Source organism: Physeter macrocephalus, chromosome 11, assembly GCF_002837175.3.
Source record: "Physeter macrocephalus isolate SW-GA chromosome 11, ASM283717v5, whole genome shotgun sequence".
NCBI lineage: Eukaryota > Metazoa > Chordata > Mammalia > Artiodactyla > Physeteridae > Physeter > Physeter macrocephalus.
The window spans coordinates 66589089-66604791 of record NC_041224.1 but is presented as its reverse complement, the minus strand read 5'-3'; the positions used below and the strand labels follow the sequence as shown (position 1 = coordinate 66604791).

The 15703-nt window shown below is 41.5% G+C and overlaps 1 protein-coding gene across 2 annotated transcripts in view; it reads left to right on the top strand.

The window, feature by feature from the left end:
- The window catches only part of PTPN9 (protein tyrosine phosphatase non-receptor type 9), an 81878-nt gene that overhangs the window by 32369 nt on the left and 33806 nt on the right, over positions 1 to 15703 (top strand). For both annotated transcript variants that reach the window (XM_024128944.2, XM_024128943.3), the window contains exons 2-5: positions 3753 to 3896; positions 6215 to 6304; positions 7003 to 7127; positions 12029 to 12134. In XM_024128944.2, coding sequence (XP_023984712.1) covers positions 3753 to 3896; positions 6215 to 6304; positions 7003 to 7127; positions 12029 to 12134 — 465 coding nt within the window. The remainder of the gene's footprint in view (positions 1 to 3752; positions 3897 to 6214; positions 6305 to 7002; positions 7128 to 12028; positions 12135 to 15703) is intronic.

The following is a 15703-nucleotide window of genomic DNA, read 5'->3' as shown; positions in this document are numbered from 1 at the left end:
GTATGTAATTACAGTAAGCTTTGACTATGCTGTAACAAATCTTACCCATACCTAAAAAGCTGGTTGAGGAGGGTTGTAAGTGATAATGTTAGTTTTTCTGTACATCAGTTCAGACCTTTTCCCAAAGGAAGACCAAAGCTGTTTGAACTGTGACCACTCCTTTGCTGCCAGGTGTGAACAACTTGTGATTACTCATAAGCCTAGATAGCTTCAAATCATTCACCTTGATCTGAAGTATTTTGTAAGCTGTGACTTAACCTTTTGGCTCATTCTTTCTTTCACCACGAAATACACTGAATATTAATTTCAGGAATTTCAGTGATCCCTTCTGAAGAGTGTATTGCCCATTATAAAATATCTGGGGCTTGTTTTTCTGGTAACAAACAGAACCACAAATTGGTTTGTACTTCGTGGCTGTGCCAAACCCTTGTGTAGACGGAGGGAGGGACCTGATGAACTGTTTAGAGAGGGGCTGTGGAAGATGAGACCATCTTTCTAGCTTGTCTAAGAGGTTCATATCTTTGACCAGAGGAATGGGCATGCAGGAGAGAGAGAGAATGAGGCTGAACATAGCAGGCGGTGTATGAGTGTATTTGTATCTGTAAATATCACATCACTGTTTATAGTACACTGGACTCTCTTCATGCAAGGCCTAGTCCTGCCAAATCTGGAGGAATTGTTCCCATGCTTAAAGCCAAGAACAACATCCTGACCAGCGGGGGACAGAGGTCAGCTCAAGGCAGCAGCTCTTGGGAGCTACAGGACATTAAGAACCTTGAAGGAACTGAGTTTAATAAGAAGGAAGCCAATATGTACCTGAAAGGAAGTGTGTGAAACCTGTGTGTCTCTTATTGGGGTGTGGCTTATTTATGAGAAATGAAAAATCATCTTAATAGTTGGATTTCATATCACCTCCTGGTCAGTTAACTATATTTCCCCCTTCCACCTGCATATTGTTTTTTTTTTTTTTTTTTTTTTTTTTTTTTTTTTTTTTTTTTTTTTGTGGTATGCGGGCCTCCCTCTGCTGCGGCCTCTCCCGTTGCGGAGCACAGGCTCCGGACGCGCAGGCCCAGCGGCCATGGCTCACGGGCCCAGCCGCTCCGCGGCATGTGGGATCCTCCCAGACCGGGGCGCGAACCCGGTTCCCCTGCATCGGCAGGCGGACGCGCAACCACTGCGCCACCAGGGAAGCCCCCACCTGCATATTGTTTTGTCTTTTGATTGTTTTTATTAGAAAACGGGGAAAAAGATATTCTGTTATTCTGGTGTTTTATTCTACAGGCAGCTTCGGAGATGCCCAGGAGAGAGCTGGCTTGAGAAGATGATATGTTAATTAAACAAATAGCCTTTACAAAATCTCCTGGGACCTTCCGGACTTGCCGCAGTTTTGTTTCTGGGATCTTTCTGTGCCGGCTTCTTCTCCCTTCCGTCTTTCCTCATTCTGATGCTGGCCACTCACCCCACAGAGGCAACTCCAACTGTTTTCTGGTGGAGCATTCTAAGTTTGTCCTGTTGTCTTCTCTGGGACTCATTTCTCTGGTCTCACTTTAACTGGTTCTGGGCCAAAGTGATCGTCTGAAAGCTTTTCTTCATAGCCTTTATTTCTTGGCTCTGTTTATGCACTTTGCCTGATTAGTTTTGCTGATTCTCTCCTTTTCCAGTTGATGTGAGGTATATTGCCTCAGTTGGAGGGTTCTAAAGCTCAGGTGCAGCCCCAGGCCTCTTAGATTTTACCCTGGTTTGTAAAGTGCCTTTATCCTTTCCTAGAAATCGGGGGAATGAATCAGGTGCTCTGTTATGAGGTATTGCTGATTCTCCTGGGACTCTAGTTTGCTAGTTATTTAAACATGTATGTAGCAATTTGGATTGTATTTGCAAAGTAGGACTTGTTGCCAAGACTCTGAAGTAGGTCATTCCTGTTACCCTTTCTCCCGTTTTTTTTTTTTTTTTTTTTGGCCACACCATGTGGCATGTGGAACTTTCCTGACCAGGGATCAAACCCGTGCCCCCTGCAGTGGAAGCGTGGAGTCTTAACCAGTGGACCACCAGGGAAGTCCTCTCCCCTGTTTTTGAATTGAAAAATTAGAGACCGGGACTTCCCTGGTGGTTCAGTGGGTAAGACTCCCTGCTCCCACTGCAGGGGGCCTGGGTTCAATCCGTGGTCGGGAAACTAGATCCCGCATGCATGCCGCAACTAAGAGTTCGCATGCCACAACTAAGAGTTCGCATGCTGCAACTAAGAAGCCCGCATGCCACAACTAAAAGATACATACCGCAATGAAAAAAGATCCCGCGTACTGCAACTGAGACCCGGCGCAGCCAAAATAAATAAATAAACAAATATTTTTTAAAAGTAAAGAAAAATTAGAGACCATGGTCACATAGTAGGTTGGTCTTACACCTCCTGAAACAAACCTCATTTTTGTATTCCTTATATGTAGCACAGATATTAACAAATAGTTAAATACACAATAGTTTATTTTTTAAAAATATTTATTTATTTATCTTGGCCTCGCCGGATCTTCATTACAACAGGCGGGATCTTCATCGTGGCATGTGGACTCTCAGTTGTGGCATGTGCGTGGGATCTAGTTCTCTGACCAGGGATCGAACCCAGGCTCTCTGCATTGGGAACGCAGAGTCTTACTGACTGGACCACCAGGGAAGTCCCCACAATAGTTTAATAAATACATCTTAACTGAGGGGTTGATTGGTTGATCAATTAAATTTCAGAATTCTCATCAAGTTGATCACATTTTAGACCAATATGTGAGAAACGTTTCTGATTGGAAGGGAACAAATAGCCATGCAGAAAACGTTTAGCAATTTAGAAAATGCATGCAAAAAAATCCTGATGTAAATCCTATTCTAAAATGAAGAAACAGAAGGGTGGTTTGGCTAGAGCGGAGACTGGTTAAAATGTAAGGAGAAATAGGGTGAGAGAGGCTCAAAGAGCATGGATTAATCAAGAGATAGGAATAATTATGGAAATAGGCATCTTGTCAGCTTGGGATTAAACAGTGAAAATGAAAATTCCCACTCCTCTCCCAATAGTAGGTTCTCTACCCTCACACCCTTCTCCCAAACCACTATCCAGAGGAGCTGTTAATGACCCTCTGGGCACTAGTGTCCAGTTTTGGGGGCTGCCATATGAAGCACAAAGAGGTCCTGTGGGGTCAGTCAGTGCAAAGAGCAGTTGGCCTTTACATTTGTTAAATTCTTCTCATCATTTTGCTGCTCTCAACAGTATTGCTAATTCCAAAACTAAAACCATTTTCTGATTGTTTTACTTTGTGTGACTGGCTTATGGGACCAAAACAGCAGCTGAGACTGCTATGCTACACTGTGCGTTATGCAATAACTCTTCAGAGGGCCCATCCACTTTTTTTTTTTTAGCCTTAAAAAAAACAACAACAAAAAACAAACTGCTGGTTTTTGTGGTTTTTTTTTGCTTTGGGGCCAGTAATTTGCATCATATTTGGGAGCCTTGATCTTCCCCTCATTATTTCTTCATACATTCCTGTGCTAAGCCCTGCTCTCTGGACCTGGCTCTGGCTTCTGGCCTCATTGAGTTGTATGAAATTTAACAACTTCTGGTTTCAGATCTGTTTCCAACTTTTGTTTTCCCTGCTCCCTCTAGTAAACTTTGGGTTCAAACTTGCTTGGGGAAAGTTTACTTTTTTTCTTGCTTATTTTTTTGTTTCTGTAAATATGTTCTCTAATAACTATCCTTTACTTTCTTTGTCAAACAGGCCACCAAGCAGTTTCTTGAAGAGATTAACAAGTGGACAGTTCAGTACAACGTTTCCCCCCTCTCTTGGAATGTGGCCGTCAAGTTCCTCATGGCCCGGAAGTTTGATGTGCTCCGTGCCATAGAGTTGTTTCACTCCTACAGAGTATGTACCTCAGGGATGGACCTGCCATGTGGCACCTGGGCTCTCTATGTTGCTGTTGTTTCTGCCACAGTTTACACAAACAGTGGTTCTCCCCATTCCCATTAAAAAAAAGTGGATCGGTATCTAAGAGCCCTACCTTGGAGTGAGAAAATCCTTCTGAAGATATTCAGAAGCTCCCTAAATAAATTAAAAAAAAAAAAAAGAGTGAGATAAGAGACACTAGGATTAGTTTAAGAGTTTAAAACTAAAGCTCACTTACACACATTTTTTGGGTCATCTTGTTCAATATTCATTCATTTATTCAACAGATATTTATTGTATATCTACTGTGTTCCCGGTGCAGAGATTACTATTTAGAAAGAGAGTAAATAAACAATTATAGAAATGTTATGATAGGACAGTACTGGGTTCTGTGGAAAGCACATTTAATTGAGAAGGTCAAGGAAGCTTTCCTGAAGGAAATGACTTCTAAATTAAGAGTAGAAGAATGAGTAGGAATCAGACAGTAGGGGACTGTGGCAGAGAGAACAGCAAGTTCAGATGCCTAGTGGCAAGAGACAAATTGAGCTGAGCAGAAATGCTGAGTGCGAGAAGGGGCATGGCAAGAGATTGAGCAGCAGGTAAACAAGGGCAGATCAGAGAGTATCTGCTTTTTCTTAAGGGCAGAGAAATTCATTGAAGGTATAAACAACAGAATGCCTTGATCAGATTTGCTTTCTGAAAAATTATTTTCACTGTGATTTAGAGGATGGACCAGAAGAGCTATACTGGAGACAGACCAATTAGAAGGCTGTTGTACTTACTAGGAGAGAGATGATTGTGGTGTCATTAAACGTAGTGTCAGGAGAGATAGAGAAAAAGTGGGCAGATTCTAGAAGTAAAATTGATAGGACAGAGTTGCTTATTAAGCTGGTGTGAGGAAAGGAAAGTGGAGAATTCCAGGTCTCTGACTTGGGTGGCAGGGTGGTAAATGGTGGTGGCATTCACTGATTAAGAGACACTGAATAGGTACAGGTACGTGGAGAGAGTAGGTCATGAGTTCAGTTTGGCCATGTTAAAGTTGAAGTGCCAATGGGATATCCAAATAGACATGTCCTCTAAGCAGTTGGGATGTGAGTCTAGGGTTTGGAAAAGAAGGCTGGACTGGAAGTAGTGATTTCAGAGTGACCAAAGTAGAATATTGGAGGTGAATATTGGAGCCATGAGAATGGGTGAGGTCATCCTGGGAGAGGGTGAGGAATAGGGAGATGTGTAGGGCAGAACCTCACTTCAGACTTTTTGCTTTCTTTGGTCCAGTGTTGTTTTTTAAAGTTAAGTTTGAATGCTTTATGTAAGGCATGCACTCTCCTGCGATTCCAGCACTCATACTGTCTTCACTTGCTGCCTTGCCTCTGGAGGTGTTTGAATTTGATTTTAGGGATGAATTGGGGAAGAATATAAACAAAGACCTAGTTTGTTATTCACCAGAGTGTTCTTAGCACTTAGCTGAGTGCCTGGCACATAATAGTTGCTCGACAAATACTGACAGAATGAATGAATGAGTCTGTGAGTGAAATGAGTGAACAAATGAATGAAAAAAGCCCACAAGAGACTTAGAAGGAGTAGCTGAAGAAATAGAAAAAACAAGAGAGTATTTTTTTTTTTAAATCAAAAATAGAGAATGTCTCAGGAAAAAGAGAATGTGAGTGGTCAACCTTGTCATGTAAAAGGAGGACTGAAAATGCCCATTGGATTCAGTGATTGTAAGGTCCTGGTCATTGGAGCAGGAGTTCTGGGTGGTATAGTTAGATTGGGAGGAAATGAGAGTACAGTGGAATGAGTGTGAGGTAACTGAGGATGAGTTTAAAGAATCTGGCTGTGAAGATGAATTAAAATGAGGTCATGGTAGCTGTTGTTGGAGAGTATATTGAGGGGAGGGATGGCTCCTATTTAAGACAGGAGAGGCCTAAGCCTGGAGGATGTGTTAGGATATCTGTTTCCAGACAGTTTTGGGTGCATATTTTAATATCAGTGCTGCTGCATGTTTAAGAACTTTGACCTTGCACTGTAATGATTGATATATAGTGGTTGGTCTTCAGGGTTAGGATTCTCACTGATTCAAAGAAAAAATCCTAAGCCCAAAGGGGCTGATAAGCTGGCATTGGACAAGAATTCTGACAACACTCAGAATAGTTGGCCTATAGGGGGGTTACAAAGGAATTCTTGATTCAGTAAGCTGATTTCTAAAATCCCTTATCTCTGAGATTTGGTGGTTACATAAAGCTGTCATGGGTGTACAGTATTTTTATATTAATGCATCTTGCTTTTTTTACTTTCAGGAAACACGAAGGAAGGAGGGCATTGTGAAGCTGAAACCTCATGAGGAACCTCTCCGTTCTGAGATCCTTAGTGGAAAATTTACCATCTTAGTGAGTATTAATGAACCCCTCTTGTAGTATCTTGTTATTTCCTTCTGTAGCTGTTCTCTTTGGACTTTGTTCCTAGATATCTTATCCTGAATCAGAGAGTCTCAACAGTGGAGAGCAGATGTGAAGTTTGGCATAAAATTATTCTAGTAATTGAAATAATTGAAAATCGATTGTATAGTACATTTAGAAAAGTTTCTTCACTGGTCCATTAAGGTTAGTCAGGGCCTTTGGGATGGGTATACAATGTGTCAGAGGCCCATCCTTCCTTATTTAATGCAAGCTCTCTCCACTTAGAGACCACAGCCTTTCTAGTAAGTATCCAGCAGTACTTTTAAGGCAGAGCATAGAAACCATGGTTGTATTCTATGGATTTCTCCTGTTGCTTATTTCTTTGCTATCCTGCCTGGGAAAATTAGCTAGGCAGCCAGTGTAGACCATTGTTTAATTTCTCTGTAATTGAAGAGTTTAGGAGAATGTGATTTTTTCCTACCACAGAAATATGATCCAGGGGGTGCTGAGAATCAGACATGGGATGATAAAAAGCTTTCTTCCTTTTCTGGAGCAATTGATGCAAGTCAGAGAAGTATTATCAGCATCTATTCTCTTCATAACAAACCTTTGTGCAGGATATAAGAGGGCTTCGTGATTTCTGTGATTTTCTATTTGATTTCTAAATATTTCTTGTTTTTTTGCTCTAGAATGTTCGGGACCCAACAGGAGCCTCCATTGCCCTCTTCACTGCCAGATTACATCATCCCCACAAGTCAGTCCAACATGTGGTACTTCAGGCTCTGTTTTACTTGCTAGACAGAGCTGTGGATAGGTGAGCATGGAAATTATCTTTTGGGTGTTCTACATCCAGGTGGGAAAGTGACACTGTTTGATTTGATTAAACTCAGCAGTGCATTCACTATGCTCCTAGGATGTGCCCTGGGCAGTGCTATGAATGGAAAACATTCCATATCTTTAGGGCTTGGCATGTTTCCAGGTACTATGCAGATGATGGGTATTCTGCATCTTTACTGCTTGGCTGTATTTCAGGGTAACAGAAGCTGAGAAAGCTAATTAACTAGCAATTCTTAGTGTATTGAGAATGACATTATTGAAAGGGAGTGAAGGTGAGATGACCTGTGCTGGTTCTTTCTGATCATTCTCCCCTGATGTTGAAGACCCTGTGGGGCCTCAGTTTCTTTGTCTGTAAAATAGGAATAATGCAGAGGATTTTGAGACTCAGCATTCAGGAGAGAGGAGTCCAGGAGTATAAGTTAAGCAAAATCATTTTTATAAATAGGTGCATAAGCTAAAAGAACCAGCTCAGGTCATGTCTCCCTCCCTGCTCTTAGGTAAATAGTATTATCACTGTTCTATAGACAAAGAAACTGAAGCCCCAAGAAGTTTTGTGGCTCTTTTACAGTCATCACATATTGATCCAGCTAGGTCTAAGATCCTGGTTTCTTTGCTCTTGGTCAGAGCTATTTGTACCCTACTATGTTGTCTTTCTCTTTTACTTTCTTTTTTCCCTGGTGCTTGCCATTTACAGTTTGTTATTGCTCTCAATGTCATTGGCTGGTCCTCTGGGTTAGATGTGATATATCGAGGGCTAAGACCAGAGATAGTGAGAGACAGCTGTGCACTTCAGTCATACTTCTGGACTTAGAGGATGGGAATAGCCAAAGGATTGTCTGAAGCGGGGCTCTCTGTCTAGTTCACTTGTTGCTGCCTTGTTAATGTTAATACTTTCATATACTTAGCTTCTGCTGGTGGTGTTCAGTGAGAGATACATCCAAACCACACACACAGCATTATTCTGAAAAAGAGAAGTTACTAAGGAGAGAGGCCCAGCGGTCAGCAGCCAGTCAGAAATGTGGAATTTCTCAGTTCTTCTTTCTTATGCTTGGTCTTCAGGCATAATTTCTAGAGTATAGTTCCCTTTGAAATGTTTCTTTAGCTCAGGGGAATGAATGGAAGGCTCTTTTACCAGAAAATTTAGCATTGGCTTCCTCTTTGAGCAGCTTAGAGAGTCGGAGCTCTTGTGTAGGCATGACATTGGCCAAAGCTTGCTTTTTCCAGTGTGAGTATTGAATCCCATAGGAATACCACACAGGTAAATGTAATTAAAACTTTGTTCTCATGATGTCCATCCCTTTCTTAAAAACCCTCAATGACTCCTCATTTCAGAGGGTGCATGTAAGGTAAGTAAATGTGAACCCTTTTTTTTCCGAATGAAATATTCTCCCTAGTGAGCAGAAATTCTTGTTTTCCTTTGTTACCGTGAACCAGAATGGAAGAGGAGGAAATCCTTCCTCTTCACTAAATCTTCCCCTTTCTTTAAGGCCCAACTTCTGTGACTGGTTCCCTCACCACTCCAACTTGTCATAAAATTCTTTATATTCTGACTTTAATCGCAGTTATTATTAATACCAATCATTTCGTATTTAATTATACACGGCCTTATGATGTCATTTGTCTTATACTGATTTTGTTTTCATCTACCGCTAGATGGTAAGCTCCAGGAGGGCAGGGAACCTTCTTTTCAACATTATATAATGGGAAATTCCCAAACCTCCATGGTGGAGAGGAAGTGGTGTCATCAACTTTCACATGCCTTTCATTCATCTTCATCAAAGTGATCTATAACCAATCTTGTTTCATTGATAGCCCCTCACCCACCCCTTTACCCTAGACTATTTTGAAACAAATGTCAGGGATTGTGGTAATCTTCTTCGTGTTCCCAGTAACATCCTAGCTCAGGAATCAAACTCAATAGGGTAAGGAAGCAATTATTCTTAGTAGGGAACTAGCGCTATTATTGTAAACCTCATCTTCTGTACCCAGAAAAGTGAAACTGCTATTGCATTTGTATTTATTTCATGTGCCTTCAAAGATGAGCAATTTCAGGTCTAGGAATATAGAACCTGCATCATTATGCATCGTAGCTTCTTTTTATTAAATTCTATTTCCCCTGGCACTGACTTCTCTTTGTTTTAGTGTCCTGCCGCAGGCTGGGGCTGTGAGGGAAAAACCTGTAATTCTTTGAGTTTGGCCCCTGTTGAGCTTGTGGAGAAAAGGGAAGTCTCTAGATCTGGATAGTCTACTCAATGACTGTGCCACTCATTGAACAGAATCTTTGATCTTGGTGAATCAGTCTCTCTGGGGTCATGAAAAAAGGAGATAAGATTTAGCACTCACTTTATCATGTTAAGGGCCATTTGAAATTAAGTCTGCTGGAGAAACTTGGGTCTACTTCAGAGATTTTTAAAATTAATTAATTAAATTTATTTTTGGCTGCGTTGGGTCTTCCTTGCTGTGTGCATGCTTTCTCTAGTTGCGGAGAGCGGTGGCTACTCTTCGTTGCGGTGCGTGGGCTTCTCATTGCGTTGGCTTCTCTTGTTTCGCAGCACGGACTCTAGGCATGCAGGCATCCGTAGTTGTGGCTCGTGGGCTCCAGAGCGCAGGCTCAGTAGTTGTGGTGCACGGGCTTCATTGCTCCGTGGCATGTGGGAACTTCCCGGACCAGGGCTTGAACCCTTGTCCCCTGCATTGGCAGGCGAATTCTTAACCACTGCGCCACCAGGGAAGCCCTACTTCAGAGATTTTTGAAATGCTGCTTCATGGGTAGGTGCTTCTGCCTTGTATTCTGTTGAAAGGATGAAGATACAGAGGCTTCCAGGAGGCGATGCAAAAAAAAATACGGATACAAAATAACATTGAGACTTCTGATTTCAAGAATGTGTTTTGTGTCAAAAAGTTTTCTCAGGCTTCCCTGGTGGCGCAGTGGTTGAGAATCCACCTGCCGATGCAGGGGACATGGGTTCATGCCCCAGTCCGGGAAGATCCCACATGCCGCGGAGCGGCTGGGCCCGTGAGCCATGGCCACTGAGCCTGTGCGTCCAGAGCCTGTGCTCCTCAACGGGAGAGGCCACAACAGTGAGAGGCCCACGTACCACACAAAAAAGAAAAAAGAAAAAAAAAGTTTTCTCAATTGTAAATAAATGTGAAAACTGTTGCTATCATCAGTGAGTAGTCCAATCAAATAATTTATAATGAACAACCATTTAGGTGTGCAGATCAGAAGCAGGTAAGGATCGGACTTGGTGGAAGAGTGCAGCTTTGAGAAATCTTTAGGAAATTAAGGAGGTGGGACTGAGTAATACTTTTTGTATCTTCACATGTTCCTAACCTCAATCTGGGAATAGGCTCACCACCTCTTAATCTACTTTTTAACATGCCTTCCAAAGACCATTTGTGGGTTTATTCTCTTTCTCCATTAAAGTCATAAGAGACAAATACACCATCATTGAGCTTAGAATTTTGCTTTGCAGTTTTCTATGGGCCTAAAGTATTTTTTTAGTGATGGGCTTCTAGCCCACTGAATTACAAATCTGTGACCATTTATTATGTATCTGTTTGCAAGAACTGTGCTGGGGACTGTTGAGGGTTATGAGGTAAACTTTTGTTTTGGCCCTCTAGGAGAGACTCAGATGGCTACACAAAGTGGGAGTACATTAAGAGCCCCAAGAAAAATCCACAGAAAGATTTATGCAGCTTCAAGTGGGTGAAGGATGGTAGTACATTTGGTGACAATTATCAGGGACACCTTCATGGAAGAGGAAACTTCTGAGTTGAACATAGAATGGTATAGAATTTGGATAGGCAGATTCAGAGATATAGGAGGAAACAGTTCAAATTTTGATAACCTGGATGCTCTGGAACATTCTCAGCCTGTGAGTTTCGTACTTGATGAATCTGGATAAATATGCATCAATAAGTATAATTCCAATTCCAACATGTGGGGTATTCCCTCCATACCACCAAGCAGTTCTCACCCATGAACTGGGTGTTCTGTAGTTCATTTCAACTCTGACACTATATACCTGGAGATAGCCTCAGATCACACAGGTTAAAGGTCCAGTCCTAAAAGACTGTACCCTGCCCCCTTCAGACGCCAGTGGCAAGTCCAGGTTGTCACCTCTGCTTCTGACCATAGATCAGAGGTTCCAACACCCCCTCCTTGGGTTTGATTAATTTGCTAGAACGGTTCACAGACTCAAATGTTGTACTTAATAGATTATCAATTTATTATAGGAGGGTATAACTCAGTAACAGCCAGATGGAAGAGATGCATAGAGGGCAAGGTATGGGGAAAGGGGCATGGAGCTTCCATTCCCTCTCTGAGAGAGGTACACTCCCTGCACCTGCATGTGTTCATCAACTTGGAAATTCTCCAGATCTCATCCTTTTGGCATTTTGTGGAGGCTTCATTCATTACAAGGCATGATTGATTAAATCATTGGCCATTGGTGACTGAGCCCAATCTCTAGCCCCACAGCCCTTCCAGAGTGTGTGGGGGGGATGGGACTGGAAGTCCCAACCCTTTCTAGTCACGTGGTTGGTTCCTCTGGCAACCAGCCCCCATCCTTAGATGATCTAAGGTCATTCTAAAAGTCACCTCATTAATATAGCAATGGATGCCTTCCTCGCTCTCCTGGAAATTCTAAGTTTTAGGAAGTTTGCCAGGAAACAGGGTCAAAGACCAAATATATATTTCTTATTATAAATTTTTTTTGTAAGGCCAGTTACAAAAGTTCAGGCCAGTTCAGGAAGGCAATTATTTCAGTCCCAGATGTGTCCCACACTCTCTGTCTTTGTTTTTGACCCAGGTTTTCAATTTGCCTCATCCATCTTATTACTTATAAATGTTTTCATTCAATGGTTGCTTTACAGCTTTGAAACTCAGAGGAATGGACTGGTGTTTATCTATGACATGTGCGGTTCTAATTATGCCAACTTTGAGCTGGATCTTGGCAAGAAAGTCCTAAACTTGCTGAAGGTAAGGCTGTGAAAGGGCCCTTTCAACCCCCCTTCAATGGTTAGGGTGATTTTTTCTATTCTTTTTGAGATTTAGAAATGATGTAAACTTCAGACATTATGTTCAGTTTAAAGGTCACCTGTAAATGATGACCAATATCTGCTTCCTCAGAACAAGAAACAATCTTAAAAGTAAAGTGGGAGGAATTAAAATAAAATACACAGGAACACTGAGTCATAAAGGTGGGATGTCTCTTTCTGGGAGTTTTGTAGAATAAGAATTAATGAAGCCTAGGTATGACCATTGTCTATGAAAAATGTCACCTAACCAGTAACTTGCAGACTTTTTGTCTCAACCTAGTCAGAAATATGTTTTACATTGCACTTAGCGTACAATAGTATCAATATATGTACACTAACTATACATATACATGTAAAGTTATATACATAGATAGGTTCTTTTTTGTGTGTGTGTGTGTGTGTGACGCGGGCCCCTCACCGCTGCGGCCTCTCCCGTTGCGGAGCACAGGCTCCGGACGCGCAGGCTCAGCGGCCCGGACGTGCAGGCTCAGCGGCCATGGCTCATGGGCCCAGCCGCTCCGCGGCATGTGGGATCTTGCCAGACCGGGGCACCAACCCGTGTCCCCTGCATCGGCAGGCAGATTCTCAACCACTGCGCCACCAGGGAAGCCCCATAGATAGGTTCTTAATCTCTTACCTCAAACTCTTAGGTCCAGAGATGTTTAATATTTTGAACTTTAAAAGATAATATGGTCTGTATGTCACTTTAATATCAAATATTTCTGCAATGAAATGTATTATTCATATCATAACCTTTGGAGAAGAACAAAGGTTATAAATAGCTTATGGGATTTCAGGTCAGATTTTGCTGTCCCATGAATTTTTGCACCAAACTTAAAAAAGAAACTAGTGGCTTTCAGAGCTGTTTAGATTTCAGAATTCGAGCATACAGGTGTATGTATGTGTGTGTACATATTTATAAAACAAAAAGTTTCACAAAACAAGCTTTACTTTTACTCTGTACAATCATTTTGATTCTGTTCTATAACATATTTTTTAAATGTTAGTCATGACCTACTAAATTGATTTCAGGACCCACTGAGTGACAACCTGCAGTTGGAAAAACATTGATCTAGGAGTCTGTGTAGTCTTTTCTTTTTTTTTTTTTTTGGCCAAGCTGTGTGGCATGTGGGATCTTAGTTCCCCCACCACATATTGAACCCATGCCCCCTGCATTGGCAGCGCAGAGTCTTAACCACTGGACCACCAGGGAAGTCCTGTAGGAGTCTGTGCAGTCTTTGTTCCAGGACCTCACTTGGGAGTACTGTGGAACTAGATGTTTAGAAGTGTTTATTTACTATTACAGCTTTACAACAGAAATTATATAAAGAGAGTATTATACTGCATGTTATTTTCTGGGGCTTCACTTGTGATTGTATTACTAAAATTCCTATTGTGGCATTTAGCTTTGATTCATTCCTTTTTACTGATGGATGAAGGATTTATACCTTTTAATTCCTCATCCATTGATGAATATACCAGTTTATTTATCCACTTCTTTTGATGGCTCTTTGGGTCATTTTCTAATTTTTGCTATTATGAACAGTGCTGCTATGAACATTTTTATACATGTCTTCTGGTGCATGTGTGCAAGAATATCTCCAGGGCAGTGTTTCTCAACCATTTTTTCATTATTGCCTCACTAAGGAGCCTTTTTTAGACTCCCCCCACCCCCAGTTGTTGTTCTTCTAATGAAATTTTAATACCACAGATATAATGTATGTATCTTGATGTACTGAATGTATTAATGTATATATCTTGATGTACTGAATGTATATCTATGCTTTATGCACAAAAAGAGTGTGTATGTTTGGGTTGTTTTTCCCATTCCCCACTCTCCTCAGAACTAATTTCACCCCCTTGGGCGTGATATCACCTCTATTGAAAATGCATGCTCTAGGGGAATTCCCTGGTGGTCCAGTGGTTAGGACTCTGCACTTCCACTGCTGGGGGCCCGAGTTCGATCCCTGGTTGGGGAACTAGATCCCGCATGCATACCGCAACTAAGAGTGCACATGTTGCAACTAAGAAGCCCGCATGCCACAACTGTGAACCCACATGCCACAACAAAGGATCCTGCATGCCAAAACTAAGACCTGGTGCAGCCAAAATAAATAAATAAATACTAAAAGTAAAAAGAAAAGAAAAGAGAATGCATGCTCCAGAGTATACATCTAGGCGTAGAATTACTGGGTCATAAGGTCTGGGAAGATTCAGTTTTATAAGATAGTGTTTAATTGTTTTCGTAAGTGGTTGTACCCACCTGCCATGTGTAAAATTTCCACATCCTCTCCAATACATGATAATGTCACACTTCTTAATTTTTCCCAGTCGAGTGGGTATAAAATGGTATCTTGTAGTATAACTTACCTCTCTCTTATTAGTGAGATTAAGTATCTCTTCATATATTTATTGGCCATATATGTTTTCTTCTGCTGCAAAATGCCTGTTTATGGCTTTTACCCATTTTCCTATCATCTATTTATGTAGTTTTGTACTAATCTATTTCTCTCTGTGTGTGTGTGTGTATATATATACATACATATACTGTCTCAGTTTATAGCTTGTTTTTCACTTTTTATAAAAGTCCTTTTGACTAACAGAAGTTCTTAGTTTTAGTATGCTTAAATGAGTCTGTATTTTATTTTCTGCTTAATATGTTTTGCATTGTAAATCCTTCCCTGTTCCAAAGTCAGAAAAATATATTAGCTATTTTATTTTAATGCTGTACCACTGATTCCACCATGTGTATTAATGTTTTTAGTGATTTTTAAAAAATATTTATTTATTTTTGGCTGTGTTGGGTCTTCGTTGCTGCACATGGGCTTTCTCTAGTTGCAGAGAGCGGGGGCTTCTCTTCGTTGCGGTGCGCCAGCTTCTCTTTGCAGTGGCTTCTCTTGTTGCAGAGCACGGACTCTAGGCACGCGGGCTTCGGTAGTTGTGGCTCGCAGGCTCTAGAGCGCAGGCTTAGTAGTTGTGGTGCACGGGCTTAGTTGCTCCGCAGCATGTGGGATCTTCCCGGACCAGGGCTTGAACCCGTGTCCCCTGCATTGGCAGGCGGCTTCTTAACCACTGCACCACCAGGGAAGCCCAGTGATTTTTTTTATTGTGGTAAAATATACATAACAAAATTTACCATTTTAACCATTTTAAGTGTACAATTCAGTAGCATTAAGTACAATTCAGTAGCATTAAGTACATTCACAATGCAACCCATCACCACTATCCATTTTCAAAACTCTTCATCATCCCAAACAGAAACTCTGTGCCCATTAATCAATATATCCCCACCCTGCCCCACAGCCCCTGGTAACCTTTCTTCTACTTTCTGTCGCTATGAATTTGCCTATTCTAGGTCCTCATATAAGTGGAATCATGCAGCATTTGTCCTTTGTGTCTGATCACTTAGCATAATATTTTTTTTTTTTTTTTTTTTGTGGTACGCGGGCCTCTGACTGTTGTGGCCTCTCCCGTTGCGGAGCACAGGCTCCGGACGCGCAGGCTCAGCGG